The sequence below is a fragment of the Rhea pennata genome, chromosome 24 (assembly GCF_028389875.1).
Source record: "Rhea pennata isolate bPtePen1 chromosome 24, bPtePen1.pri, whole genome shotgun sequence".
Lineage (NCBI taxonomy): Eukaryota > Metazoa > Chordata > Aves > Rheiformes > Rheidae > Rhea > Rhea pennata.
Window position 1 is genome coordinate 5353084 of NC_084686.1, and position 26592 is coordinate 5379675.

The 26592-nt window shown below is 55.5% G+C and overlaps 2 protein-coding genes across 2 annotated transcripts in view; both read left to right on the plus strand.

The window, feature by feature from the left end:
- Positions 1-3277, plus strand: part of IGSF9B (immunoglobulin superfamily member 9B) — a 51246-nt gene extending 47969 nt beyond the window's left edge. Inside the window, exons 19-20 of the mRNA XM_062594605.1 lie at positions 2256-2377; positions 3054-3277. Of these exons, the coding sequence (XP_062450589.1) occupies positions 2256-2377; positions 3054-3277 (346 nt within the window). The remainder of the gene's footprint in view (positions 1-2255; positions 2378-3053) is intronic.
- An 11755-nt stretch (positions 3278-15032) lies between these two features.
- SPATA19 (spermatogenesis associated 19) lies at positions 15033-16455 on the plus strand. The gene is made up of 5 exons (XM_062594412.1): positions 15033-15110; positions 15199-15255; positions 15937-16028; positions 16186-16263; positions 16374-16455. The coding sequence occupies exons 1-5, from the start codon at positions 15033-15035 to the stop codon at positions 16453-16455; spliced, it is 387 nt and encodes a 128-aa protein (XP_062450396.1).
- The last annotated feature ends 10137 nt before the right edge of the window (positions 16456-26592 follow it).

Genomic DNA, 26592 nt, shown 5'->3' on the forward strand with positions numbered 1-26592 from the left:
TGCAGGCACAGCTCATAAAGTTCTGGCCCTTTGGTAGTTTCTGTTTTGGTGGGCAGTGGAATAGCTGGTATTCTTGTCGCAGTCATCTTTCCAGTGGCTATTACTATTTCCGTTCTTGTCCACAATGGTTTCTAGATGAGGAAAGATGAAAATGCTTTACTTCTGTACTTGTAGCAGACTTGTGACATGGCACTCTCACCGCTTTCAATTCAGTTTTTTGTCATGCTGCTCTTTCTTGAGCCCATCGTGGTTATTTGCTGTTAAAACGGCTCTTGGACCATTACTGAATAACCCAAAGAGCAGTGAAACGTGGACAGAAGAATAACGCCGCATGTTCAGATAGAAATGAGCCTGTTCAGAAGACAGTTTCTGATTAATGTGCAGGCCGGAAGACACGGGCTCAATTCCTGTTCCTGTTAAGTCCGTCTCTAATTCTGTAAGTGAGCTGAGAAGTGGGACGTGCCATTTACATGCTTCTTGCGGGTAGCTAGCTTGGAAACTGCCAGCGGAGGAAGAGCATTGCCCTGCTTTCCACTGGTGGTAGCTCTCAAAGCGTAGTCAGCCGTGTGCTGCCTCCGGAGGTGCTTCAGGAGGAGTCTTTTATCCCCCGCACTATGAGTAGGGGGAAGGGACGGGCAGGCACTTGATGAAACCTACCAGAACTGTAAAAACCTGAAGATGCAGGAATTGCTTTTATATCACAACATAGCTATTTTGAGAAGGTTTGGTTGCTAGTCTCCAGTGACTGAGTTGTGAGACCAGAAGTAGTGTCTTTTGGGGGAGGTAGGACAGGGCAAGCACAGACTGTGTTGGAAGCGCACTGGTTTAAATCTCCAGACTTTCCTCTCTGGAGCCCTAAGTTCAAGTGTTGGTTTTGTTGTAATGAAAGGTGTTTGGTGGATATTTCCCAACCTGTGTGCAGGTTGCTCTGTGAAGTCTAAAATTCCTTGCAGGTAATTATAGAAAGCCTTAGCTGTCTTTACTCAGACTTCTGCCTCTATGGGGTTGTGTATTTGTGCAATTTAGAGACATGAAAGTAAAATGAGGAGGGGGAAGGAAACGGGAAAGTGGCCAGAGGGGGGATGATAGGATGTAGGCGAGAACTGGATCAACTTCTCTCCCAAGGAAAATGCCTTCCTCTGCTGTCCTGTTCTCTATGGCAGTCACAGCTTTCCCATCCTTGGACAGAAAAGAACAGTTCAATGGAGGATAACAGTTCTTTTTTTTTTCTAAAAAAAAAAAAAAAAAAAAACCAAAAAACTTTGCAAAGGGGAAACCATTTAACCTTGAGCAGATTCTTGTAGAAGAGGAGCTACTCAGGGAATAAGTCTGAGAAACAATTTATAGCTGCTGACTCTCCTGCTGGAAAAATCCCTTTGCAAATGCCCTCCCCATTCCTCATAATAAAACCTCGTCAATGTTTTCTTTTTGAAGTCACGGTAGGCGCTATCCTACAGGGCAAGAAAACCCAATGCCCAGCATTTAAGCGTTAAGAAATGGAAGCTCCCGTAGCGTTGCATTTCTGTTGCTGCTTGTAGCAGGGATCTCGGACTTGGCCGCCCCCGCTGTGTCGGCGTGTGCCCTTCGTGTCCCTGTCTGTCGTGTGCCCTGTTTCCCACGGCGGGAGTGGGGACGGGGAGGATCCGATCCCTGTCTCCGTGGTGTTTGTCGGGCCAGTGTCGTCAGAACCGGGGTACGCACAGCTCCAGCCGGGGGGCTGTCGTACTGCTGCTGCCTGTCCTGCCTTCTCTGTCCATCCCAAGGGGGTTTCCCATGACTTCCCAGAAAAGCCTTATCGGACATAGGATCTGCCCCATTCTTTTTGTTTCACGGTGTTGGGGTTGCAGAGAGGATGAGCTGGGGTGCCCATTGCGCTCTCGCATGGCTCTTGCGATTCCTCCCTGGGCGATTCCTCCAGCAGGCGTCGGATTTTGTTTGCAGGAACGGTGGGAGCCAGAGCCGCACTCTGCAGCCGGCGGCCGCGCTCGTCCCCGTGCGCCGCGGCGGAGGAGCCTGGGCGCGCGGGATGGGGCAGGCGGCTGCAGCAGCCCGCAAAGCCCCAGCCGCTCGTGTCCTTCGGCGCTGCGTTCTGCTCCGGCACGTGGGGCTGACCGTGCTCCTCAGCCCAGGCTTTCTCACCTTTTCCTTTTCCACGGCAGAGCTGGTTGGGGTTGGCCGACCCTCGCCCCGAGATGTCTTCAGACCCGAGTGTGGCTGAGAGCCACTGATGGCACGTGTCTGCTTTTCCTTTCTAGAAAACGTCCATCTCCGTCCCGGGACGCTGCTGCACCTGAGAGGCTCGAAGCTCTGAAATACCAGCGGATAAAGAAGCCCAAAAAGTCATCCAAGGGCTCCTCGAAATCCAGAAAACAATCCAGTGAGTCCGAGGACCCTGAGGTCCCCAACTAGTTCCCCATCCATGTGGGCATGGATGTTCCCTGTTCCTCTCTCCTGGGGGCAGAGCTCATGCAGGTCCCAGGAGGCTCTGGCTTGGGGGTCTCTGTGCTCTCAGCCAGCGCCTGGTTTTGTCACCTGTGTCCCCGTGGGACTGGCTCCCCTCGCCGAGCACCTGCCTAGCTGGGGTGCGCTGCTGTGACTTGTCGGCACTCCCTTCCCCTGTGATCTGCCCTGGCCTTTGAGTGAAACCGCTCCTTCCCCACCTTAACATCTGTCAAGTATCCATCTCTGCTGATTTTTTTCATTATTTTCTTGACTGCTGATTTTGTTTCCTGATTCCCAACATGCTTCTTGTGTTGTCAGGTCCCTTTCCTGACTCTTCCTCCTTTCTCCCCTGTGCCTGAGGTGACTTTCTGCTGCCTCCCTTGCAAACACCCTCTCTGCTTAGTCCTTCCAAAAACTCTCCTCCCTGCTCAAGCCTCCACCAAGCAGCAAGGTTTGGGGTGCTCCTGTGAAGTTGAAAGTGAGTGGTTCTAGGGCCAGGCTTGACGTAATTTCTATTTTACGGTGCACGAAGCACTGCGTCCGCTCCCGGTGCTGCGGAAGGATGCTGGGTCTCGTCCATCTCCCTTCTCTCCTTCCCTTCTCCTCCCCAGATGGTTCTGCCTCCCAGGTTCAGCAACTTCCCAGCTCTCAGGTACTGTGGCCTGACGAAGCTGTCTGCCTCCGCAAGAAGAAGAGACACCCTCGTCAGGACCCCTTTGCCCGCCTCTCGGCGCTCAAAGATGACCTCTGTCACCGGCAGCTCCCTGAAGACCAGACAGCGATTCTCAACAGCGTGGACCACGACGACTCCGGCGGGCACGCCACTTTGCTTTAGCCTAGCGCCTGCCCCAGAAGGTTAAAAAGGAGGGGGAGGAGGGAGCCGAGAGTCCGCGGCCGACCCGCGTGCCGCAGGAGGGGGGACGGCTGGGCCGCGGCCATCACCCCTCGGGCGTGGGGCGCGCGGCCGGGTGGCTGGCTGGCCTCGCCGGGGCTGCTTCCCGCGAGCCCGGCAGCTTTCGGGCAATTGGTACAGGAACGAGCCGGGGGGCTCCTCGGGGAGGGACGTCTCGGCCCCTCGCGCGCCGGGGAGGGTGGCCGCCACGGCAGCGGGACGCAGCGCTCCTCGCATCTGCTTTTTTCCATTACGGCTCTGGTGGCGCGAGCCCTGGGAGGGAAGCGAGATGCTCGACCTCGGTTTCGGAAATTATCTCTAGACTTAAAAGGCATAGGTGGAGATTTTGACGTTGGTTTCTACAGCGTGCGTTTAGATAGAAATTGCCGAGTTGAACAGCTGGCCCTGAATCACTGGAATAAATTAAATGGCACAGGGTGTAATTAATTCACAAGGAACTAACAAGCCAGACGGGAACTGATAATCCTGCAGATCTGGTTTTGATAAAACATTACCAAATAATCCCGTGAAAGCTGTAATTGTGAAAATCTCTTTGCCTCCCCCTTCCCAGCCCCCTTTTATGTGGATATAACAGCAACAAAAATCAGTGACACCTTTCCTTTTCTATCTCTGAAAGGAAAAACAAAAAGTTCCCCAAACTTCAAATCCATCTGAGATGTGAGAAGTCAGTTTGTTGGTGCATACGCATTTGAACCTTGTTAACGCATACTGAAGGCTTTGCAAATACGTAGGTATGGGTCTGTTTTAGTCCAAGGGTCTGAAGTATAATTCATCACCTTTGAGTGGTTTTGATTAACTCCTGGTGCCACTCTGTGTATTACTAGCAAGTGATCTTCAGTGCTGTGTAGTAATGCGATTTCTTACTACAGCAGTGTTTGTAATCTTTACTCCTTACTGCCAAATGGGAAGACCCTGTTTTAGGCATGCAGTGTGCAAATGAACAGGGTTTGACTGCATAAAAGACCCAAAAGGCTCCACTGGCAGCTTGCTGATCCTGAAAAAGAGCAATTGGGAAATACTCAGCTCTGTGGATCAAGAATGGACAGCTTCCTATAGCAACTGCTGAAAATTAAGCCCAATGTCCTGTGTCAATTTAAAATGTGTTGCTGCTGGTTTCACTGTATCTCCCTTCTTTCTCGTGCTCCAACCCAATGTTGTAGGCTAGATACGACACATGCTTTGGGTTTTATGCCTCCCTTTGCTCCATCTGAGGAGATCTGTTGTTCCCCTCTTGGTAATGCTGTTCTAACTCTTCACCAGAATGTATTTGCTCTTCAAAATACTTAGGATAGATTCATTTATCAACCGGTCTTTTTCTGGTTTATGTAGGCCTTTTCTAGCAGGGTAGCTATAGCCTGCTGAAGGAATAACTGTCAGGACACCTGGGTTTGTTTTCCTGCTCTGCCTCCACTATCTAACTGCGTGGCCTTGGGCAAGTCACTTAACCTCTCTGTGCCTCAGTTCTCCCATCTGTAAAATGGGGATAAGTCATAAATAAGCACTTTCGTAAAGCACTTGAATGTCTACAGACAGGAAGTGCTAAATAAATGCTGAGTGCTGTTACTGCGAAGTGATTCCCTACCTTTAAACGTTTCTTTTCTAATGTGGCAAAATCAAACGCTGCACCCAGGTTTGCACGATTCTTCCTCTGTGGTGAAGTGCTAAACCCTCCAGTCTACCTGGGAATAAAATCTCAAGTACTTCACGTGGATATTCTTGCTTTAAGAGGATTCAGGCTGTAGAAGTGGTGTCAGGAGATCCAAAGAGCCTGCAGGCAGTTTTTTTTTTTTTGCCACAGGCTCTCCATTTACGTACAAAACCTTTGTTTATTCCCAGGTAGAATTGCCAAGAGATTCTTTGCAATCTCGCCTTTATTGTGGTTTGCCTTGGTTATTGCTCTTGCTTCTGGTTGAACCTTGAAGGGCTTAGATGTTTGGAGGAATGCGCAAGATCTCAGATGCTTGGCGAGAATGAATGGTTGGGACCTGACAATGTGAACAAGCCAAGCTCCCAGAGAGATTTAAGGTAGAAATTTATTATTTTTTTTTTTTTTACTCTGAGAAATTTCTGTTTCTGAAGGAGATTCTGCTTCCTCTTCCATTGGGGAGCAGGATGTGCAGAAGCCTACAGCAATTAAAAGCAGAACACAACTGCATCCTTTCAAATCTCAAAGCCCTAACTTAGGTTCAAACCGCTTGACAGAGAATCCTCTAATTCAATAATGAGATATTTTCAAGCTTTAACAACTTCATTTAGGTGATCTTCAGAACATGAGCAAGCCAGGATTGTTTCTAGGAGGAGAGAGCCTCTCTTAGAAACACCTCTCTCTTTCAAGCCTGGATCAGGGCATTTCTTCAAGTATATGATAAGTGACCTGGTGTAATACTGTCAGCTATCAGAGTGAGAATTCACCTTTGCTCATGGTATGACAATTTCTTTTATTTGAGTGTGTTTTAGGGATTTTTCCTAGAATCCACTTGGATCTGAATTGATTTAATACCTTTTGCACACTTGGCAGTGAAAAACTCTGCCTGTGTAACTTCAGCTTACTGATATAGGCATAAGAGAGGCCAATTTCTGTCCCAGTAAATATCTGATGTTGCAACAGAGAAGGAGATGAGCTATATGTAGATATTGTCTCCAGATGTTCCTAGGCGCCTTGGGCTGCAGAGCTCCCCGCTGGTCTGGAAGGATTCCCGTTGTGCAAGCGTGTGTATGCGCGTGAGCACGCACGCCTGTCGTAGCTGCTAGTGCTGTACAGACGTAAGCTGTGTGTCCTGCTTCTGATGTACAGGTGATGTCCGCGCTGTGCGGGGGGAGAGGGAAGTGTTGTTGTCTGTGTGGTGTGGCGCCCCGCTGGGAGGAGATGTGTAGGTGTTATGCTGGCTGGCGGTACCAGAGCTGACTTGCAGACGTCCCTCTCTTGCTGTGGTTTCCTAGACCTCTCTGACAGGAGGCTTTTTCTTTTGAGTGCTTTCTGAGCTATGTACGGTAGCTGTTCGTATGGGCAGGGTGGTCTCCTCAGGCTCTTGAGGTTGCTACCTCAGGACCGTGCCCCTGACCCATCTTAAGCTCTAGAGGATTTTCAGCACAGAGAAGGTTGACAGAGGGCTGGCTTGCTTGCTCAGTCTTTTGAGAGTTTGTTTTCCTTTTGCAGGTGTTTTGAGCAGATGGCCCCCTGCTTTTCATGGTCTTCGACCTTTAGAGGCTGGAGCTGCAGCCCTCTCTCTTTCAGCTGTGTACCTGCCATGATGCTGGAATGGGGAATCCTGCCAGGGCGCCTCATGGAAGAATCTCTTTCCTAAACCATCCTTAACTCCTTCCAACAGCCTCTTCTCCATCTTCTTGGTTGTGGCTGCTGTCATGGTCAGTCGATTTGGACAAAGGGGAGCAGGCCACGAAGGGAGAAAAGGTTGTCTGTTCCCTGCTAGACCAAGTCACCTTCCGATAGACTCTTGCCTCGTTGCTGGGCCCCGCTTTGGCAGATGATCTCTCCTTTTGCTTTGGCAACTTCCTCGCTTCTCCCAACCCTCTGATTTCCATGCTCTTCAGGGGGCTTCTTCTTTCTTCCTGTGGACCTGGGACATTGAAGCTGTGTCAGATGATGCCCCATTTCATCCCTGTTTGAACTCCATTTTGTTTTGGTTGTTTGCAAACACAGCTGCTGCTTTCTTTTTTTCTTTTATGCTGCAAAAATATATCTTTATCTTCATCTCCCTGGGCCAAACTCGCTTCTTTTGTAAGCTTGTCCAAAGTAGGCGGTTCTTGTAAATGTATGAGTCCTCCTTGCACAATGCAAACGTGGTGTGTTTACAAGGTCCTCTGGGAAGTCCTAGGCTGTGATGGTAAAAATACTGCAAGATTCTGAGCCATCACTTAAGGTGGGGATATTGCTCTTGAGCTTCACCATGGGCAACAGTGCAGTGAACTGGTACCCACATGATCCTCGGCCCTCGGGGCTGCTGTATTTCTCACTGGCACATCTATGCGAGAAGTCGCTGAGCTGGGAACGCTTCAGCTCCTTTTGCATGCTGCTGCTAGCATTTCTGAGGTGGTGACTGGGGCTATCGCAGCCAGCTCTCGTGGTAGCCAGCTAGTGGGGCTGCAGGTGGACCTAGGCTGGTGCTGTTGGCTGCAGGTTTGTATGGCAAGCGTCAGCCCGGCAGGAAAGAAACAGGCAGGATCCAACTGCCCTGAACTGGGGCAGAGAGAAGACATTAGGGACACTTATATGGATTTGCAGATAGGGATGTTCATTTAGACAAGTTTCTTTGGTCCTCGAAAGCTGCTAGGCAGAAAGAGATAGATGATGCAGGGTGCAGTCCATCTCATCCTCTCCATGGAAGGGATTATTTTCCCTCCACGGGCAGGTTTGGGTGCTCTCAGGTTAGGCACTTTCCCTGCAGCAAGTTGCATGCCATGTGGCCTGGGAGACGGAGAGCAGCGCTGATGAAATTGCACAGGCAAGTTGAAAGCAGTGGGGTAAAACCAAGGTGTGGTGTGGTTTTCCAGCAGGAATTGTTGAGCAGTTTGGGCGAAATATTTTTAAGGTGTATTTGCCTGGCAAAGCCACTGATGTTTGGTTTGTTTTTGCAATGTTTACATTACTGAAAATGCAGGTTATTGGAGGAGAGGGAGAAGGGGGCATTTAGGGCTCGCATATAGGGCTCAGTTTCTGTGCCTGCCTTTAACTGCACCAGCAGGCATGTGGAAGGACAGGATTTTTGTAGAGCCAGGGGCCGAGAGCACTAGGGTCTCTTCCCAGCTGCAGCTCGCGTGCGGGCAGGCCAGGGTTGGGTTGTCACGCTGAGCTCTCCAGTGGCTCATGACACGTAAGCATTAGTGGCTGGAGCCCTCAGCGGAAGACATTCGCCTCCCTGGGGTAGACGTCGCGTGCCTGCGGCATGAGGGCGCGCTGGGGTTGGAGGCGTTGCGGCGGCGTGGGAGAGCTGCTTGCGGCCTCGCGCGGGTGCCGCAGTAGCGTGCCGGCGTGCAGACGTCCCCCAGCGCAGAACGCGCCCTGCCTTGAGCTTCCTGGGCAGTGGGAAGGGTCTGTGGGAGTCAGGGGTGGCTTTTCTAGGGTGTGAAATTCGCTGCTGCTGTGTGTCCAGGGTCACCTGTGGCTTTTAGCCAGTGTTTATCTCCGTGTCAGTTGATTCGATGTCAGCTGCGCTTTCAGGGAAGACTGAAGATAATTGTATTTATAACTGTATATGATGGGGTTTCTTTGGATACCTGTACAAATTGCAGGGAATTGTTTGGTGACTTGTGCATGGGTAGTGTGTGTATGATAAACCGTGTTATTGTGTATGAAATGAAGCTAACTGCTCTGCTTGGAGAATGGGACCGGGAGCCAGGAATCAACATTATTTCCTAGCTCTGCCGATGGTTTCCTCTGATGCCTCGAGCGAGCTGCTTGTGCTCTCCACCTCAGTTTCCCCATCTGCAAAATGGGAATAACAACTTTGCGCTACCTCCAAGGGTGTTGAGGGTTTTGGGGTGATTGGGGGAGTGAAGGGCGCTTTGCAGAGGAGCTGCAGGTGCTTTTGAAATGACTTGGTGTGAGCTAGTGCTCTGCTCCAGGAGCTGGCCACTGTGTGCTTCCTTGCTTCCTGGGGAGCCTTGTCCCCCCTGCTGCTGAAGGCCGGACGAAGGAGCTGGGATTACGTTATCCAAATGTGGCTTGTACTCGGCAGTGCAGCTCACCAAGGCTGGTTTTGCCAGGTTGTTGTTTCCGTCACGTTTATTCACAATTTGGGATGTATATTGTGTTTGACTGAAAACAGATGTTTGGGTTTTCTTTGCAGAAAGCAAGCCTCGTGTGTGGTGTTCAGCACGTTAGGCTTGGTCTAAATGACAGGTTTTTGCAGCAAGTGGAGCTGGTGTCAAGCAGGGAGGGGGGCGTCACAGAGGGGGACAAGGGCTTTTTGCACTCATTTATTAAGCCGTGATTAAGCAGAGAGCTCTTCTGGCTGAGCTAAGCACGTGGCCGTGTCTCAGAGGCCCCACGGGGAGCAAACCTGTTTTAGAACTGGTTGTCATCAGCAGTGAAAGAAGATGTATAGATTTCTGTGAAGCCCTACGGAGTTCTTGGGGTTGCAGAAGTGAAGGAAGAGAAGAGATTGGAGACCAAAGCATGGCCATGCGTTGGTGTCCCACAGCCTTGTCTGATGGTTTCTGGGCAGGACAGATGCATTTTAGACCAACTGCTTCTCAGATCTTGCAGTCTCTATTGGGACAAAATCTGCCTGGTGTTTTGGTTTCTCCTCATCCTTAAGGCAGTGATGCAGAATTTGGATTTCTGAGTTTTGGGTTGGTTTCAGAGCATGTTTTCAGCTGTAGTTCTCTGTTTGGGGTATTTTTTGGAGGCTACAGAGTGGTTTTCCTGTGAGAGTGGATTGCTTGCAGTCTGCCTTCACAGATTTCTACACGTCCTGCTTGGGCTCGCTATGGCCCAGAGCTGGCGGAGTTGATGCTTTTTGTGGGAGGAAATCTTCTCAAGGAACCAGAGTAAAAAGCAATGTATATATGAGCTATATAAATACATAGAGAAGCATAGGACAAAGGCACATATGCAGAAGTCCAATATATTTGCATGTAAAGGGGATGTTTGTCTCAAGGGGAGAGTGTTTTGGAGCCTTGGTGGAGGGGGGGGATTGGGATGGGCAAAGCCAGGCAGGGGTTGGGAGCAGCTAGCGTCCAGGGAGGGTTTGGAAATGGAGAGGCACAGGCCTTCATGACATCCCCACCCCTGCTACACAGGACTGGATTTCTTTTTTTCCTACTTTTTGTTTCTTTTTTTTTTTTTTCTTTATTCACAGCACGTAACTCATTGCTGGACCATGATACATCATGTTTCCTCACCTTTGGTGTCATTTTTTGGTAGTTTAAGGAGTGTGGTATGGAGGGGCTGGCATCGCTGCTTGCACCAGCCACGGACTTGGAGCAGGTTGATCCTGGGGGGAGGAAGAGGCCCTGGCAGCCGAGAGGAGCAGATTTTTTTTGCTTTTCCATTAAAATTGCAGCTTCTCTCCAGGAGGACTTGTGTTCTAGCTCCCTTGAGGTTATCAGGGCATCAGGAGGGCTGCAAAGGGGGAACCCCTCTTCCTGGAGCAAGTCAGCCCTGTGGTCTTAAAGCCCCTTTGATTTCATATTCCCTCTCCTCAACCCAGCACCTAAAAATAAAAAAAAATAAAAATAAAAAAAAAAAGGAGGCTTGAGGAACGAGCCCAAGTTTCTCTAGGAAGCTCTAAAGAAATGATATTGAAAATGCATTGTATATAAAATTATACAAATATTTGCTTTCTATTTTAGAGGGGGGGAGGGAATAAATATTTAAAACAATTCCTTAGTAATAGGCATCAAACCTCTGTGCAGCACGAGAAAGGCTGTCAGAGGTAGAGAGAGTCTAAATAGCCGGAGCAGAGAGAGTATTTTTACATTATATTGTGTTTCAGCTTCTCTGCTTCTCCATCCATCTATAAATAGACAAAAATATATATATACAAAAAACCTATATATATATAAAAATATATATATCTAAGTCACATAGCTGTTTTATTTTTGTATCCATTCCTAGTGCTGTTTGAGCAATACAGTACCAAGGGAGAGAGGGGGGCGTCCCGGCCTCCGGCGCCGCTGCTCTTCGCTGTCGCTTCGGCGTTCGAGGCAGGCGCCGAACGGATCGAGGCATGAGAGCTGCTGCGAGAGCTGGGCTGGTGCCTGGCGGTGGCTTTGCCGAGGGGTGTGTTTTGCATGTGCTTCCCCCCCCCCCCTTCTGTTTTTTGTTTGTTTGTTTGTTTTATTTTATTTTTTTTCAATGCAACAAGTGGAATTTCAGCTGAAATAGGTGCTACTTTCCACGGGGGAAGACGAGGGCAGCCGCCGAGCGGGAGCCCCGCGGGCCGGGTCCCGGCTGGCGGAGGGTCGCTCTCCCTGCGGGCACTCAAATACCTCTACGAACAAGATGTCTCGGACCTTGCAGGCAGCTTTCTAGGGGTCACGGAGGCTGCTGTTACCTCTCTCTCTCTATCTCTCTATCTCTCGGCGCGCAGCTCGGAGCAGGGCTGACGTGGGGGGAAGAAGCGGGATCTGGGTCTGGCGTGTCCTCCCGCGGGGGGAATTCGATGGGAGAGCATCGAGGCCGCGCTGGGCGGCAGAGGAGCCGCCTCCATCCCGCACGGGGCGGCACGGGGCCGGGCTGCTACGGCAGGCCCACGTGCGAAGGTGACTTTTTTTTCTTTTTTCTTTCTTTTTTTTTTTTCCCCTTCCCCCCCCCCCCCCCTTTTAAGCAATATTAAACACAAGTTCAGACGACTCTCGGGAGGCTGGAGGAGAGAGCGGGCAGGGCGCCGCTGCCGGGCTCGGAGGCAGGCGCGGTGCCGGCGCAGGCTTGGCGGGTTTCATGCGCCGTGCCCGTGACGCGGGATCCCGGCTTCGCCCCGGCCCGGCTCTCGGGAGCCGGCGGCGGCGCGGACGGGGCCGCGCGCTGGCACCCGGTGCGACCTTCTCCGTAGCTTTTCCCCGTATTTTCCGTGATGCTTGTCGTCTCTGTTGGGGTAGGTGGTGGGGGGGGATGGGGTAGGGGGGGGTTTCTAATCTCCAGCCAAGTTTTGTTCAGCACCAGTTCTTGAAGCATGTTTGACAGAATTTGCATTTATTAGCACTGAATACATATGTGAGTGTTTTATATATTTTAAATGAAAAAAAGTAAGAGAAAATTGATGGGAAGAGGCTTCTCTCCAGCCACCACCTTGTGTCCTTGGGGCTGGGTGGTTGCGCGGGTTCCCGCGTCACCCAGCTGGGCTTTGGGGGGCTTGGGGAGGGTGCTGGGTTGTGGGCAGCTTTCTCCTTCCCCCCTCTCGCCTTTGCCCCTAGAATCACTTACAGGAAAAAAATCAAAAAAAACAAAAAAAAAAAAAAAAAAAGGAAAAAATGTTTACAAAGCACACTTTCCGCAGTACCGTTAACCCTCTGGATGCCAAATAGACACGCGGAGCCGCTCCTGGCCCCGGCGCCCGAGGAGCCGGCGCTGCTCCGCGGCCCTCGCCGTGCCGTTCGCCTTGCTGCGCGCGCCGGGGCAGCGCGCTCGCGGACGGACGGACGGACGGTCACTGCCTCGGGAATTACTGCCTCTTCCCCGGCTCCGGAGACGGCTGGGGAGCCGCGCGGGCGGGCGCCCATCCCACCCGGAGCCGGGTGCGTTTTAAGGCTGAGCGTATCCACACGTGACTTCTGTAGGAGACTTTCCCCCGCCTCCTATAGGAAACTGATACTTTTTAGTCCCTTTTAATAGGTTTATAGAGTCTCTGGAACCCTCTTAAACTTCCATAGGTAGCTCCTAATTTAATTTCCTGGTAGCTCTACAGTGTTTTCCCGTAAGGCAGGATTTCCCGTGGAACTCAGCGGCGCTTGGGTCGTGTGGGACAACTTTTCCTTTTTTAAGAAGTCTTGCCTATTGATACTGAGACTAGACCATTCAACCTCGTTTCCATTTCTTGAATGTCGAGTATTACAATGTATAACACACGTTAGGGTGCTCTTTGGTGCTGTTTCAGTGGTGACCAGTGGAACTGACTCTTTTTAATAACAATAACAATAAAGGAAACTTTAGTGCCACTGGCTCCACCATGTTTGTTGTTGTGACCTTTTTGTTTTTCCTTTGGTTGATTTAGGGTGTTGTTTTTTTGTTTTTTTTTTTAACTAAAAATTAGTAGTGACCAGCTACTGAACTTCTGTGGTGTTGATTACTGACTTGTGCACTTCGAACCGTGGGCCGGCGGCGTGGCCGGCTGCCAGGGGGTGGGTTGGCTGTGTAACAGTTTAACAGTAGTCAGGTTTGATTTGCTTAGTTTTTTAATTGCACAGATGCACACAACAAAAATAGCATTTGATGTGAGCCCAAATGGCAACTAGAGGGTTAATATTTGAACTTCAGGTATGCTACTGAAAAGAAGAAAATAATTAAAAAAAAGATAAACAAAACACTATTTTTTCAGTAAGCTTTTTTTTTTTTCTGTAAACGATTTAGAAATAAATCTGAGACATGATGGTGCTGTACCAAAGCCTTATATGAAACTTATTCTGCGCTCTATATAATCTCTCTATATCTGTATTGTTGCTCTCAGCCTCCGTTCGCGCGAAGGCCTGCAAAACGCCAGCGGGAGGGACCGGCGGGGCCCGGGAGGAAGGCTGCTGCCAAATCTCGCCGCCGCTCCCCGCCTGGGCGGCGAGGGGAGGACGAGGGGAGGGCGTCCCACGGCCCCAGCCCCCTTTCCAGCCAGCCGCTCCCCCGGCCGCGGGGGGACCCTCAGTTCAGCTCTGTTTTGGGGGAACAACCAGCTCGGTCTGTCCTCAGGGGCTTGGGGTTGCATTTTCCAGCTCCGCCTGCAGCGCGGTGGTCCTTGCCCCGAGCGGTCCGGGCGCCGCACGGCGGGGCGGCCCCCCGCCGCTGCATCTGCTTTGACAGCTCTAAGCAATAAACCCGCGCCGCCACGGGAGTTGGGCCCTTCGGCTCGCGGCCGGTTGCTGCGCGAGGGTTAATAAGCGAGCGAAGGCTGGCAGGGACCAGCTTGGAGCCCTGCCTCCCTGCGTGGGGGGCGCAGGCCCCTCCGGCCCTGCCTCCTGGGGTTTTTCAGGCCTGCTGAGCACTTACCAAGTTATCGCCAGTAACGTTGCATGTTCATAGATTGACTTTTTTTTAAATGTACCCACTTAAGAAATTATGGCAGTGTTGCAATGTTATGTATACAACTAGCCATTCTGTAGGAGAATGATGGGTTTTGGAACTGATTAACTTGCTCCTCATGTAACATTACCCTGCTTCAGAAATGTTTTGTATTTTGATATAAATAAACATTTGCTAAAAAAAAAAAAGAAAATCACGTCCCTGCGGATGCTGTCGATGTGGGCTGGGGCGCTGGGGCCGAGGCACGAGCTGCCTGCAGGTGGGGAGGGCTCGTCTCCCTGGTTGCCCTGCGCGTGCAGTGGGACGTAACGGGCACCCGGGGGGCCCTTTTGGAGGAGCCTGGCTCCTGCCAGGCTGCCTGTGCGTTGGGGTGCTCCGGGGTGCAGCTCTGGTAGCAGCACCTGCAAACAGGACCTGTCTCTGTCTCTGCTGACTTTTCTCCGCTCATGCTTTCTGCTTTTTGCTTTCTTTGTTTCATTCATGCTCACTGTGGGGTTTGCGAACCCTTGAAGAGCTGTGCCCCGCGTCCCTTGCATTTTAGTTGGATGCCCACATCTGATTTCCTTGGGTGGGTGGGAGCCTGGCACCTGGGCGCTGCTGGCGACGCCTCCGGGATGCGGTGGGCGATGTTACCCGTTGCTTCCAACAAGGGGTTTGGCCAAAGCCCTCCCAGCTCAGCCCTGCGCTGCGGTCCCCGTTGGGCTGATACCCAGGGTGTCTTCCCGCGGGGCACCCAGCAGCTCCTCCACCGCGCTGCCGCCAGCAGCCTCGGTCGGACGCCAAGCCGTAGCACGCGCGTGCCAGTCCCCGGCGCCCAGCACCCCTGCGGCCGTGGGGGCTCCCCGGAGCGAGCGGTGCCGGGGCGGCGCCGGCCCCGGGTCCCGGTGCCGGTTCTGCCACCGATGCAACAATGCACGGCGCTCCGGTGGCGCTGGTGCCCCCGGCCCCGCGCGCCCGCCCCAGCCCAGCCCCGGCACAGGCCGCCCCACGATGATTATTTCCACGTGGTTGGCGTATATCCTGGCCCGCGAAGGCACGGGCGCTCCCTTCCCCGTCGAGAGCGCCCAGGTACGCGGCGGGCCAAGGAAGGGGTGCTGCAGGGCGCTTTGGGGAGTGGCGGCCAGGGCTGCCTGCTCGCGGGCTGCCTCTCTTCCAGGACATCCCGGTGGTGGAGATGGAGACGCTCTCGGTGCTTGAGCACTGGCTGCGCAAGGTGAGGATGAGGCATGCTCAAGGGGGTCACGGGTCTCCGATGCCCTATACCGGCTCCGTTGGCAAGCAGGGCGACCCCAGGTTTGATGTTGCTGCAGCTGGCAGCTAATGTGGTGGGAACCTGTTTTCATGTCTGAGGGCTGTGAGCGAGGATGGGCTTGCAGCTGTGATGGGAGCATGGGGCACGACCTGGAAAGGGTTTTGCTCCCTTTCCAGATTGAAGAGGAAGCTTCCAAGATCTTCAGGCAGAAGCTGGAAGGCAAATTGGAGCACAAGGCAGAGCACCGATCGGCTTCTCTTGAGGACCAGGACTTCAGAGCAACAAACTCACAGGTTGTCCTTTGTGGCAGGGTCTGTGGGCTGATCCCAGCTGTGTCCCATGACATCTGGGCCCTCGAGGAGCTCCTTCTGTGCACAGCTATGAAGGGCTACAGGTGGATGGGGCCACTTTGGGATGAAACGTCCCCACAGGCAGGAGATCAGGCTCTGGGCAGGCCAGACTGCAGGATGGGTCCTGCAAGGACATAGCAGCTGCCGCTGGGTGGGGAAGGCACAGCTTCTTTGGTGCTGTAGAGGCTCTTTCTTCTTGTGCTCCTCATGGTTGCCACCTGTTGCTTTGGGGGAGCTGGGAAAGCTACCCGGCTTCTGACTCGAGAGGAGAAAGCTTCCCTGTTCCCCTCAGGACGAGCACACCTCCGACGTGAACTCCCTGGGGCCATCGCCCAGCCAGTCTTTCATGGATGACAGGACAAAGATCCAGTTCCTGAGATGGAGGTAAAGGTGAAGGCCCAAAGAGGTGGCCTTGGAGGTGCTGGGCATCTCGGCGGAGGGCTAGCAGAGGGGCTGAGACGTGCCCCGGCACTGGGCTGCGAGGGGCTGGCGGGGTGGCTGTGGCGGTCTGGGACTGAGGGGGCTCACGTGGCTCTTGCAGCCAGACTCGGGTCTACCGCGTGTCGAGCAGCATCCGGGACGAGGCGATGCAGGAGAGGCTGGACAAGATCCGGAACAGGTGAGCTGCCCTCGGGGCGCCTGCCCGGCCGAGGGGGAGAAGGGGCACGTTCGCCTGCGCACCTGCCCCCGCGGCAGTAGGAGCTCCCCCTCTGCCCCTGCCTCCTGCAGCGTGTCCCAGGTCATGCTCCAGGCCATGCGGGACAGCGTGTCGGACACCGACATGCGGGCCATGCTCTCGAGCGAGGGCTAGCGGGTAAGGCTGGCCCGCGCCGCGGACGGGGCCGCGCGGCCCCCTCGGCCCTGCGGCTGTGGCTCCCCCCGCTGCGGCACGCTTGCGGGCTGCTTGCTGGCGCTCCGTCCCGCCGACGCGTCCGTCTCTCTGTCCGCCAGGCTCTCCGGTCCCTTCAGCCAGCCGCACTGGAAGCACCTTTTTGGCCACCCTTTCGGAGACCCTGTCCCGCCGGCCCCGGTAATAAAATGCGAGCGTGGCTTTGGAGCGCGGCGGGCTGCGTGCATGCGTGCCGTGCCGTGCCGTGCCGTGCCGTGCCGTGGCCTCCAGGGCCGCCCGGCCTCCGCGGCGGGCCGTGCCACGAGGTGGCGGTGCCGGCTCGGCAGCCGGCGCCGCAGCTCCCGGGCCCGGCGAGGCGGCGGCGATTGGAAAGGCGGAGGCGCGGGGAAAAGGCCGGGGCTGCGGGAGGCAGCGAGAGGATTTAGCTTTTTTTCCTGATGCCAAACGGCGCTGCAAGTCCGGCTGTGCGAGCGCGGTGCCGGTCCCGCACCCGGGTGCCCCTTCCCTGCCCTGGCCAGGGCCGGCGCCAAGCCCCAGAGCCCGGGCGGGCTGCTGGGGTGGCAGCTGGGAGGCCGGGGGGGGGCGCAGACTGCCCCCCGCCCGCTGCAGTGCTCACCTTGCCCCGCAGCGCCCCGTGGCCGCAGCCTTGCAGCCGCCTGGCTCCCCCCGCGCTGGTTTGCAGGGGAGGGGAGGCTGGGCAGTTCGGAGCAGGGGTCTGTCTCCCCTTGCTGTAAAATGGGAGTGAGGGGCTTCCCAGGAGAGCACAGGGCGGCAGGGGAGCAGGGAGCCTCGCAGGCGGCAGGGGCAGGTACGTGCTGCTTTTTTGCACCTGGCACTAGCTGTGCCTCGCTGCTTCTGCACTCCCGCTCGCGTGGGGCGTCGCGGCTCTGCTGCTGCCTCACCATCGCCCGGCGCTCCGGGGCGCTGGGGGTGACGCTCGGGTGCCAGCCGCCGGCGCGGCCCGGGCCCGGCGTGCCGCCGCGGCGCTCGCCCTGGCGGGGCGCGGGGTTATCTGCAGTCTGCTGTCGAGCCGGTCCCCGTTGCATCTTTATCAGCATTACTATCCAATACGCCCCAGCTGCTTTGTCTTTGCTTTACATTTATCAATATTACCAGCTGATCCTGCGGTCCCCCTCGGTGGGTTTATTAATATTGCCCTCTGATCTGCGGGCAGCAGCCGCGCTTTATATTCCAGCCCCATCCCCAGCTCCTCCAAGCCCAGACGCCATGTTTAATTAGATTTTCTCCTTGGCTCAGGCAAACACAAATTGAGCTCCCGGTATCTCTGTCTCGTGCTGGCCGAGGCAGCCGGCTCCTCTCCCTCGCGTTAATATGCCGGTGCCGTCGGGGGCCTGCACACGTCTCGGGGCTGCGAGCGCCGCGGTGGGCTAACCCGGCCCCCACGCCGCTGCCGCGAGGTTCTTATTTTTAATGCTCCCGCTCCCCACCAGAGCGGGCCGGCAAAGCCCCCGGGGCGCGCGGGATCCCACCGGGGCACTGGGCACCGGCGCGGGCTTCTCCTGCCGGTCGACGGGAGCGTTTCCAGCTCAGAAGGGAGGAAAGCGGGTTATGCGAAGTTTGTCAGATCCTCCAGGCACAGAGGGAACGCGATGACTGTTCTCCAGCTATCTTAAATCTTTGGCCAGTTTTGAAGATTAAAAATGTTCCTGTGTCTTGCAGACATCTTTGGTGCTCTCTCTGTGATTTCCAGCTCCGCCATCCTGCAGGCTCTTGATTTCTCCCTGGATTTGTTGTTCTGCCCCAATCCTGTCCTCTCCCGGCTCCCTTCCTCCTCTAAACGCTGCTAGCACGAGCAGGACCTCACTGGGAGCAGCCTACGGCCTCGGCGAGGCGCCCGGGGCGGGAGCGGGGATTGATCCTGGGGCTGCTCCGGCACGGCTCCCGGCAGAGGGGAGCGTGGTCCTCCCTTTCCCACGCTCCTCCTTCTTCCAGAGGGCTGGAAGAGCAGCAAGCGCGTGGGAGAGCAGGAGCGGGCAAGTGCGAGCAGCGCTTTGAGGCACCGCAAAGGCTTTTCTTCGTGGAAAAAGGACAAGGACACCCTGGATCAGCACTGCTGAGCTGCGGATAAGATTAGCCTTCCTCCGAGCTGCTCGCCTGCAGCGCGGCGCCTCACCTGGCCCGGCCTGGCCCGGCCCGGCCTGCTGCCCAGCACGACAGCCTGGCTCGGGCAGGACAGTGCCGGGGCCGTTCCTGCGGCAGAACGGCCTGCGAGTGCGGCGCCTTCCCACTCGCTCCCTCCCGCTGTCTCTTGTGAGCCATCCGCTGCCTAAAATAAGCCCTCGAAGGCGCTATGCTAAGTAGTAAAACACTTTGCTGCCTGCCAGGCTGGTGGCGTGTTAGGATGAGGCACGTTGCGCCCAGAGGCAACGAGGATGGGCGTTTGCCCACCCGGCCGCGGCTCTGGCCGGGCTGTGCTCATGGCTCTGCAGCTGAGCAGCCTGCACGCGAACTTTAAATCGACTTTCCATAGCCAAGCCCTGGGAGGCTTTTCCACGGCGTGCAGGGTCTTCTTTGGGGCTTTCGTAACCCTTCAGTGGCTTAAGGCAGAACTAAGTTTGCCCTCGTCTCTTACAAAAACGTGTAGGCTTTTTGCCCTCCTGTTTCCCCGGGGTGCTAGTCCAGCACTTGCCTTCTCCGTTGTGTTTTTTTTTCAAAGATTGTAAAGAAATGCCTCGAAAATCCTCCTTTTTAAAAACCCAAAGCCTCAGATAAAGCCCCTCGGTTTTTAGCTGGCGGGGGGGGGGGGGGGGGGGGACGAGAAGGCGCTGCGCCATGCCGCCGCGGGTGCAGAGATGCAGCCATCCCTGGCTGTCGCAGCCCGCGTGCGGGGCCGTGCGTGGTTTTGGGGGACCGCAGTGCGTGCCAAGAGTCTCTCTGCAGGGCAGCATGGCCTGAACCCACCGCTTTTGCCCACCCCCAAGTGCACTCACGCTTTGCAAGCAGCGTGCGGGCATCCTCTGGCCAGGTGGGAAACGCCGCTGCCCCTGCGGATTCGGGGCAGGAGAGTGGGCGCTTCACGATCCCGAGGGCAGCACGTGAGACCCCAGCGGTGGCAAAGGGGCCCCGGCCGCAGGGGTGGTGGCACTGAAAGGCCGTGCAGATGCATTGCAGAACACGCTCACGTTTACACCCCCTTGTGTATGCAGCATGTTGCACCAGCAGATCCTTGCAATCGAATGTCTGCATGATGGGGACGCTGTAAGAATTTAGGAAAGATGTATGTCTCAAAAAAAACATCAAAAAGAACAAATAGGCGATGAGAGGGCTGATGCAATGGGCCAGGGGGCTGCACAGCTCCTCTCTGCTCAGCCCCTGAGGTGCTGGGTGCTCAGTAGGGTGCGCCGGGGGAATTTCCATGCTGATAAATGACGCAATAGTGGTGTAGGTTGATGGATTGTGTAGTGTTAGACACCTACATCGGTTTTTGTCAATCGCTTTATAAGATCTTTTCAAATTGTGGCTGGGATTTATTTTGAGAGACATCAGTGAAAATAGCTTTTGTGGGGTGGAGATAAAATGCTGCTCTGAAGAATTTGCAATCAGAGCTTGCTCAGCAGGACAAGAGCAGGAAGCACCGGAGCTGGGGCCATCAGTGGGGCAGGCTTTTATTCTCCACCGGCGCTTGGGGGCTTAGCCGCGGCTCCGTCTCCAGCCTCTTGCAGCCCTGCTATCTGCCCCGTCTGCGGGCAGCTTTGCGTAGTTCACAATTGTGCCTGAGCCAAGGAGCCGCCCGTTTCCCGTTCCCAACTTTGCGCTTCCCAGCAGGAGCGAGACGGGCCTGGCTGGGACAGCCTGGCGGGAGCAGCACCATTTGCATGCATGTATGGCATGTTATGAATTATGCACCCACCACGGCATGGCCAGAGGAGTCGGCTGCAACACGCGAGCTCGGACAAGCATATTTATCCTTGTGTCTTATTGATTTATCTTCCTCCCCCCCCCCTTTTTTTTTAAGCTTAGGCAGCTGCAGTGGAAAAGGGAAAACAACCTGGGCCCTTGGGAGGCTGCTGGAGTCAGAGCTTTTCTGCCCCCCCTCTCCCTAAGCAAGTGGTGCCTTTGGATTTGCTCTGCTTCCAGGCGGGAATTACACAGAGCTGAGCGCTGAAGGACCAAGGTCTTCTCAGCTGTCCGACGCCTGTTTTGATGGAGCGGGAGCCTGGGGGGTGTCAGAGAGGCGGGACGGCTGTCCTTAGTGATGCCAAGGGGCTGCAAAGGGGGTGGGGGTGCAGGGCAAGCCCCTGGCAGAGGGTCCGGCCCCCGGCACGGCGCGTCCCGCCGCTGCCCGAGCAGCGGGCACCTTCTCCCGCTTGCAGCCGAGGGAGTCCGGCTCCGCTTTCGCCTGACTGCTTGCCGCGGAGCAGGGCCTCGGCGGGACTGCCTGCTCCGGGGCGCAGAACCGGCTGCTAGGACATGCCAGCGCCTTCCCCTCCTTCTCATCCACCAGCCCGTGTTTCCCCTTGTCTTTTGGTCCATCCACCGACCCTTTCCGTTCATTAACTCCACCGTCTGCTCCCTCATTTACCCGCCATCCCCATCACTAACGCATCCCCCGCCCGCTCCCAGCCCTCCGTGCGAACGACCCTCGGAGCCGCCCCGGCCCTGGGACCCCTCCTTGGCCCGGGCCCCGGGCCGTGACGCCGCTCGGCGGCGCGAAGGCGGTGGCGGGGCAGCCGGCGCCGCGGGAGCGAGCGGCAGCTCGCGGCGGCCGAGGTCCTCCGCCCCGCACCGAGCTCCTCCCTGCTTCATCCTCCCGCGTCCTCGCCGCCTTTCTCCCCACCCGCTCGCTGCGGAGCCCGAAGCTGAGGGCTCCGTCCGCGAGGAAAGTCCTCGGGGGGGGCCCGGCAGCGCCGAAGGGGCTGGGACCCCGCGGGTACTGCTGGCGTCCCCGCGTGGAGCCTCCTCCTCCTCCTCCTCCGGCCGCCCTCCCGGCTCCCAGCCTCCGCCCGCCCCGAGGAAAGGTTAGCGGCGATCACACAGCCAGCCGGGTGCCCAGATTCCCACTCCCTGGGGCTAATTATGGAACAACATTAGATAAAAGTCAACATATGTTGTAAGAGGCACCGTGTATCAGTGCCTGGCAGTTCGGAGCCACGTGCTCAGGTAACAGCTGTCAGCCCGCAGCGCTCGGAAAGGAGGAGCGCGTTGGTTTAGGCATACGGGACCGGCCCTCACCCTCGCCGGCTCGCCAGGCCCCTGCAGCGGTGGTCTGGCGGAGGCCGACCCCTCTCCCCCGGCTCGTTTGTGCAGGGGGTCTCCAGGCTCTCAATAAACCAGGAGCCGACGTGTTTTGGAGCCCCAGTGTGATGTGGGGGGCAGCAACTCCCCCCAACACACACACGGTGCAAACTGGTGGCTGGAGACACCTCGTTAGCTGCCGGTGCTAATCAGCTTTGCTGGTGATGGACGCTGCCTCTTCGCCTTATTAAGGGGCTTGGTGCTGGGGGAGGCTTCCTTGGCTGCCCGGGGGTGCGTGCCTTCCTCTGTGTGCCGTCCTGGTGCTTTGCCTGGCTGCGCTGAGCGATGGAAGGGGCTTCGGCGGGCAGGTTCCTTGGCAGAGCTGGTGTCCAGGCAGTGGGTCCTGCAGCAGCGGGTCCCGTGGTGGTGGGACCCGTGGTGGGCTCTCCACCAGCGCCTGCTAGAGAGGGGCCGGGCTGCGGCTGGGTGTCCCCCTCCCGGGGGATGGCAGTGCCCTCCCCAGCAAATCAGAGAGCTGAGCGGGGGTCTGCGCTGTGACAAAATGGCTAAAAAAATTCACGTGGTTAAAACCCAACCAGGGAAAGTGTTGATTGCTTTCCCTCCCCCCCCCCCAATATTCTTGGCAGATCTTCAGGTTTGTGCTGGAATTGTATGCTTAAGATATTTCTCTTTAGCGGTTGGGACGGTTAGGCGTTTTTGGTGAAAGCTGGGGGTAATTTTTGCTCCTCTCCTCTTGCAAACAAGCAGATCTGGAAGCGGGGACATACAGGAGAGCACGGAGCAGCTTGTGGCCTGAGCTAAACCCGCAATGCGGAGTGGGCAGCACGGTTCGGGCGGCAGCGTGACTCACGGGTCCGTGCTTTAAGCAGACCTGTCTGTGCGGCAGGTGGGGTGAGGCTGCCTGGTGGTGAGGCAAGGCATCCAAAATTAATTTGAGGTGGCAATGTATTTTCAGCGCTTCTTAATGTCAGAAGACATCATCGTTCTTGTTTCCTTTTTCAAAAACGGTGATTTCTAGCGGTGGTTGCATCACCAACACCCTCTTTAATTTATTCTCGCTCACCAGAGATGTCTTTGTGTTTGTGCATACTGGTTTTCCAACCTTTCTGGGTGGTTGTTTTGCTGTTTTTTTTTTTTTTTTTTTTTTTTTTTTTTTTTTTTTTTTTTTGACAAATCTGAATAAAGACACGAGCTGCACTTGCTCTGACTTCCTTTAAGTGCCTGGGTCTCATAAGCTGTAACAAGGCCACAAAGTTTCCCATGCTGCAGGGGGATGTGTAAATCCCAGTAAAACTGCTCACTTCATTGAGATCTGAAAATATAATGAAACCAGTTATGTCATTTTATAAAAGAAGTAATAAAAAAGAAGGTTAATGTCATTCCTCAGCTACCAGCCTGTGCTTTTAATCTGCAAAACAATAATGGAAAACTCCATTTATGGAGCTGCTGAGTGGGTTGGACTGAGTCTTCACAAAACCTCACATAAGACTAAATAAACTAAGGCTCCACTGCAATTTGCTCCTTATAGACTGATATTTACCAGCCTAGTGACTACTCTACTTTCTAACTGAATATATTTCATATTTCTAATACATATTCATTATTTAAAAACTTATTTCTATGCTCAGATTTTTGCTGCTTTGTCTGATTTCTCTTGGGGGTTCTTTTAATATGTAGATTTTGTATTATATATATAAATATGTTTATAGTTTGGCTACATAATTATCTTGTTCTATTGTATTTCTAAATATAATTTTGAAATTCCTAAACAAGGAATCTATTTCAGGTGTGGTGTTTTTCTTGCCTTCCCCCTCGCTTCCCCATCCCCAGGGCCCCTGTGCAGGCTGCATTAGTGGCAGGCATTTGGGTGAGGGCTGAGCCACATCTATGCATGGCTCTGCAGCACGCTCAGCTGCAGGCAGGAGCCAGTTTCTCCTCTTGCCCTGGGGTTGCAGTGGGGAGGCCCGGGCTGTGCACAGGTTTGAGTCCTGGATGGGAAAAGGGGGCTGGAATCTTCCTTCTTTCCAACTCCCCAGCTCTGCTAAGAGCTGGTGTCGAGCAGCATGGGGAAAAACTCAGCTTGGTGCGCTAGGAGAGGGGTAGAAAAGCCTCTGGTCCATTGCCTGAAGTACAAACTCCTGGAGCGAGGTGCTCAGGGCTGGTGTCCGGCGGAGCATCCCACCAGGTATGGGATGTGACAGCTGAGTCACAGCGATGGTTTCAAAGACACCACGTAGCTGTTTTTCTTCCCCAAGTATAGATTTAGTGCCTGCATTTCTGCAGTGAATTCCGACCTGCAAGACTCTCAAAATCAAGGCCACAAGGGGAGCAAGCCCCAGCTAGGTCCAGGCTGAACTGCTGCCCCTCCCGAAGCGAGGCAGCTGTGCTGGGGCAGCAGGAGAGGACAAAGCTGCTCCAGGCTGACTCCCTTCCCCAAGGAACTATCGAGCACGAAGAGTCTGGGGCGTCCCTGTTTGACCCGATGCTTGCTCGGATGGACATGCCCTGGGGAGCAGTAACTGGTGAGCACCGGCGGAGCAAAACGCTTTCCTCTTCAGCTGGGCCCCATAAACCGTGCAGAAAACACACAAGCACTGAAGGGCGTTAGGCAGGAGGTTTGGGCTCCACGGGGCCAGACGGAAAGCCCTATGGCATTTGTAATGCAAATCACCCCGCCATGCCTTAATCATTACCACCGGGAGACAATTAGGGTTAAAACACAGATTTCCTGATAATGAGGGCAAACAATAGAGAAGTAAATAGAACAAAGCCCTGATGTGGCTCATACCCAGCAGCCCGTGGCTTCGGAAGGCGGTGGGGAGCGGGAGCTGGGCTCTCGGGGCGAGCTGGTCCTCCGGAGCGCGCCGCGCACGTCCCACCGCGGGGCCGGGCCAGGAGAGCGGTGCTTAGATAAAAACCTGCCAGGGAGCTGTGGCGGGAGGCTCTAGCGCAGGATTTCTGCGGAAATCCCCCTGTTCCTGGCACAGAAGAGCCCTCTCCGGGATGAGAGCGCCGAAGGAAAATGGGTTAGAAACAGAGGGAAGTGAATCAGCTGTTTCGGTGGCTGATCGAAGCGCACAATAAAGGACAAAAGAGGTGAAGAGCGAATGGCCCCTTTTTTGCATTTTTATAATCTTGCGGGTTTTATTGTCACAGTAAACTTAATAACGTGGGACAAGAGCCTTACTCAGCGTCGCCCTGCGGTTGTGCGGGGGGCGAGGGCGACGTGGCGGCTCGAGCGCAGCGAGGCAGGCGGTGCCGAGGGGGCTCCTGCCGAGGGGGCTGCGCACCCCCCGGCACCCTCCTCCTCCTCCTCCTCCTCCCGCAGCGCCTCCTCCGCCCGCCCCCCTCGCACCTGCCGGCTCGTGGAAACTTCATAAAACACTCATTAAAAAAAAAAAATATCTAGGCTCGGAAAGAGGAGCGCCCCTCAAAGCACTGATTCCTCATGCGCTTCCCCTTCTGGTTTCTCCTTCTCACCTGGCCCTGGGGCCTCGGCACAAACCGTGCACTGCTCCTGCGGGGGGGGGGGGGGGGAACCCCAACACCAGTGCTCTAATCTTTAGTTAGATAGTTAATGAGCCTCAGTAGTTAGGTACTGCGCTGTGGGGGTGGGGGGACAACTGAGCACGGGATGCAGCTGCCCTGCGAGTGCAGCCGAGGACAAAGCCCTTCCCGGCTGCTGCGGGTTTTTCCTTCTTGAGCTCCAAACAGCAGCCCTGATTTTGCAGCGGCTCCTTCTCATTGCTGGGGGTGGTGCCGGGGAGCACTGCGAAAATCACCCGCCAGAGGTGCCGGGGCCTTCTCCAGCGCCGCGCCACGACGCTGCAACGCCGGCCGCCGGCGCGATTCGGGCCAGCCGCCCCGCCGGGGACGGGAGGCTGCAGGGATGCCTCTCTCCGCGGGGGGGAGGCCTTGCTCTTTGCACGGAGCGGGGCCCTGGTCTCGGAGCAGGATGTGGCCCTGCGTCTGGGGTGGTGGTGGTGGTGGTAGGGGAGCCCCGTCCCGGGGCCTGGCAGGACATTTGGAGGCGATGCTGCCTGCACTCCCCGTCCGTCCCTCCGCTGGCAGCAGCGCTGCGGTCCTGCATCCCAGCCTCTCGCAGCCCGAACCATCCTGCTAAATAGCAGGTGTCACCGTTGCCTTTGGCCGGACTCCAAGGCAGCAGCTGGGCGGTGGCACCCCATCCCAGTGCCGGCACCCCCTCCCCACGCCGGTGCCATCTGGCGCGTGGCTCCGGCGGACCTCCCGAGCTGCAGAGCAGGACGGGGGACCGTCCCCGGCTGGAAGTCACCTCCCTGCTCCGTGGCAGGGAAGAGATTTGCTCCAATTAGCCAGCGGAGCCTGGTACGGCAGGAGCATCGCTCCAGCCCCGGCTCCTCGGTCTGCTGTCAATTACTGGCCCTGAATCTGGCACGGTAATTAAATGCCAGCTGAGAGTAAATATCAAACTGCTCGGGAGCTGCTGTTGTGAAATACAGACAAGTGGATTCTGTGTGATTGCTTTGGTAATTTGCTTTTTAATCTTTAATACCAATTAAAAGCAGGGAGGCAGGAGCCAGGCTGGTGCGTGCGAGCTGGGGCAGCCGTGTGCCAAAGCGGCACAGCTGAGCCCCACCGGGGCTGAGGCTGGGGGCTGCGCTGAGCCGGGGGGGTCTCGGGAGGTGCGGATGGGCTGAGCACTCTGGTGCTGTCCCTGGGACTGCTTGCCCCCGTGCCCAGCTCTCCTGGATAAGCAGAGCTCTTGGGCTGCAGCCTGCATTCGCCCCCGAATTTCCCCATGCCTCGCCTGGCTTGCAGATGCAGGGCAGTTTGTGCCATCCCAGGGCTGCGCTTGCTTTTCCTTTCCCACCCCGCACCTCCCCAGCAGCCTGCCAGCAG

Bases quoted from the DNA above. Each gene is read 5' to 3' on its own strand.
- SPATA19 (XM_062594412.1), top strand. From the start codon at position 15,033: ATGATTATTTCCACGTGGTTGGCGTATATCCTGGCCCGCGAAGGCACG. The intron at 15,111-15,198 runs GTACGCGGCGGG...CCTCTCTTCCAG, and splicing joins TCCCCGTCGAGAGCGCCCAG to GACATCCCGGTGGTGGAGAT. The intron at 15,256-15,936 runs GTGAGGATGAGG...TGTTCCCCTCAG, and splicing joins TTGAGCACTGGCTGCGCAAG to GACGAGCACACCTCCGACGT.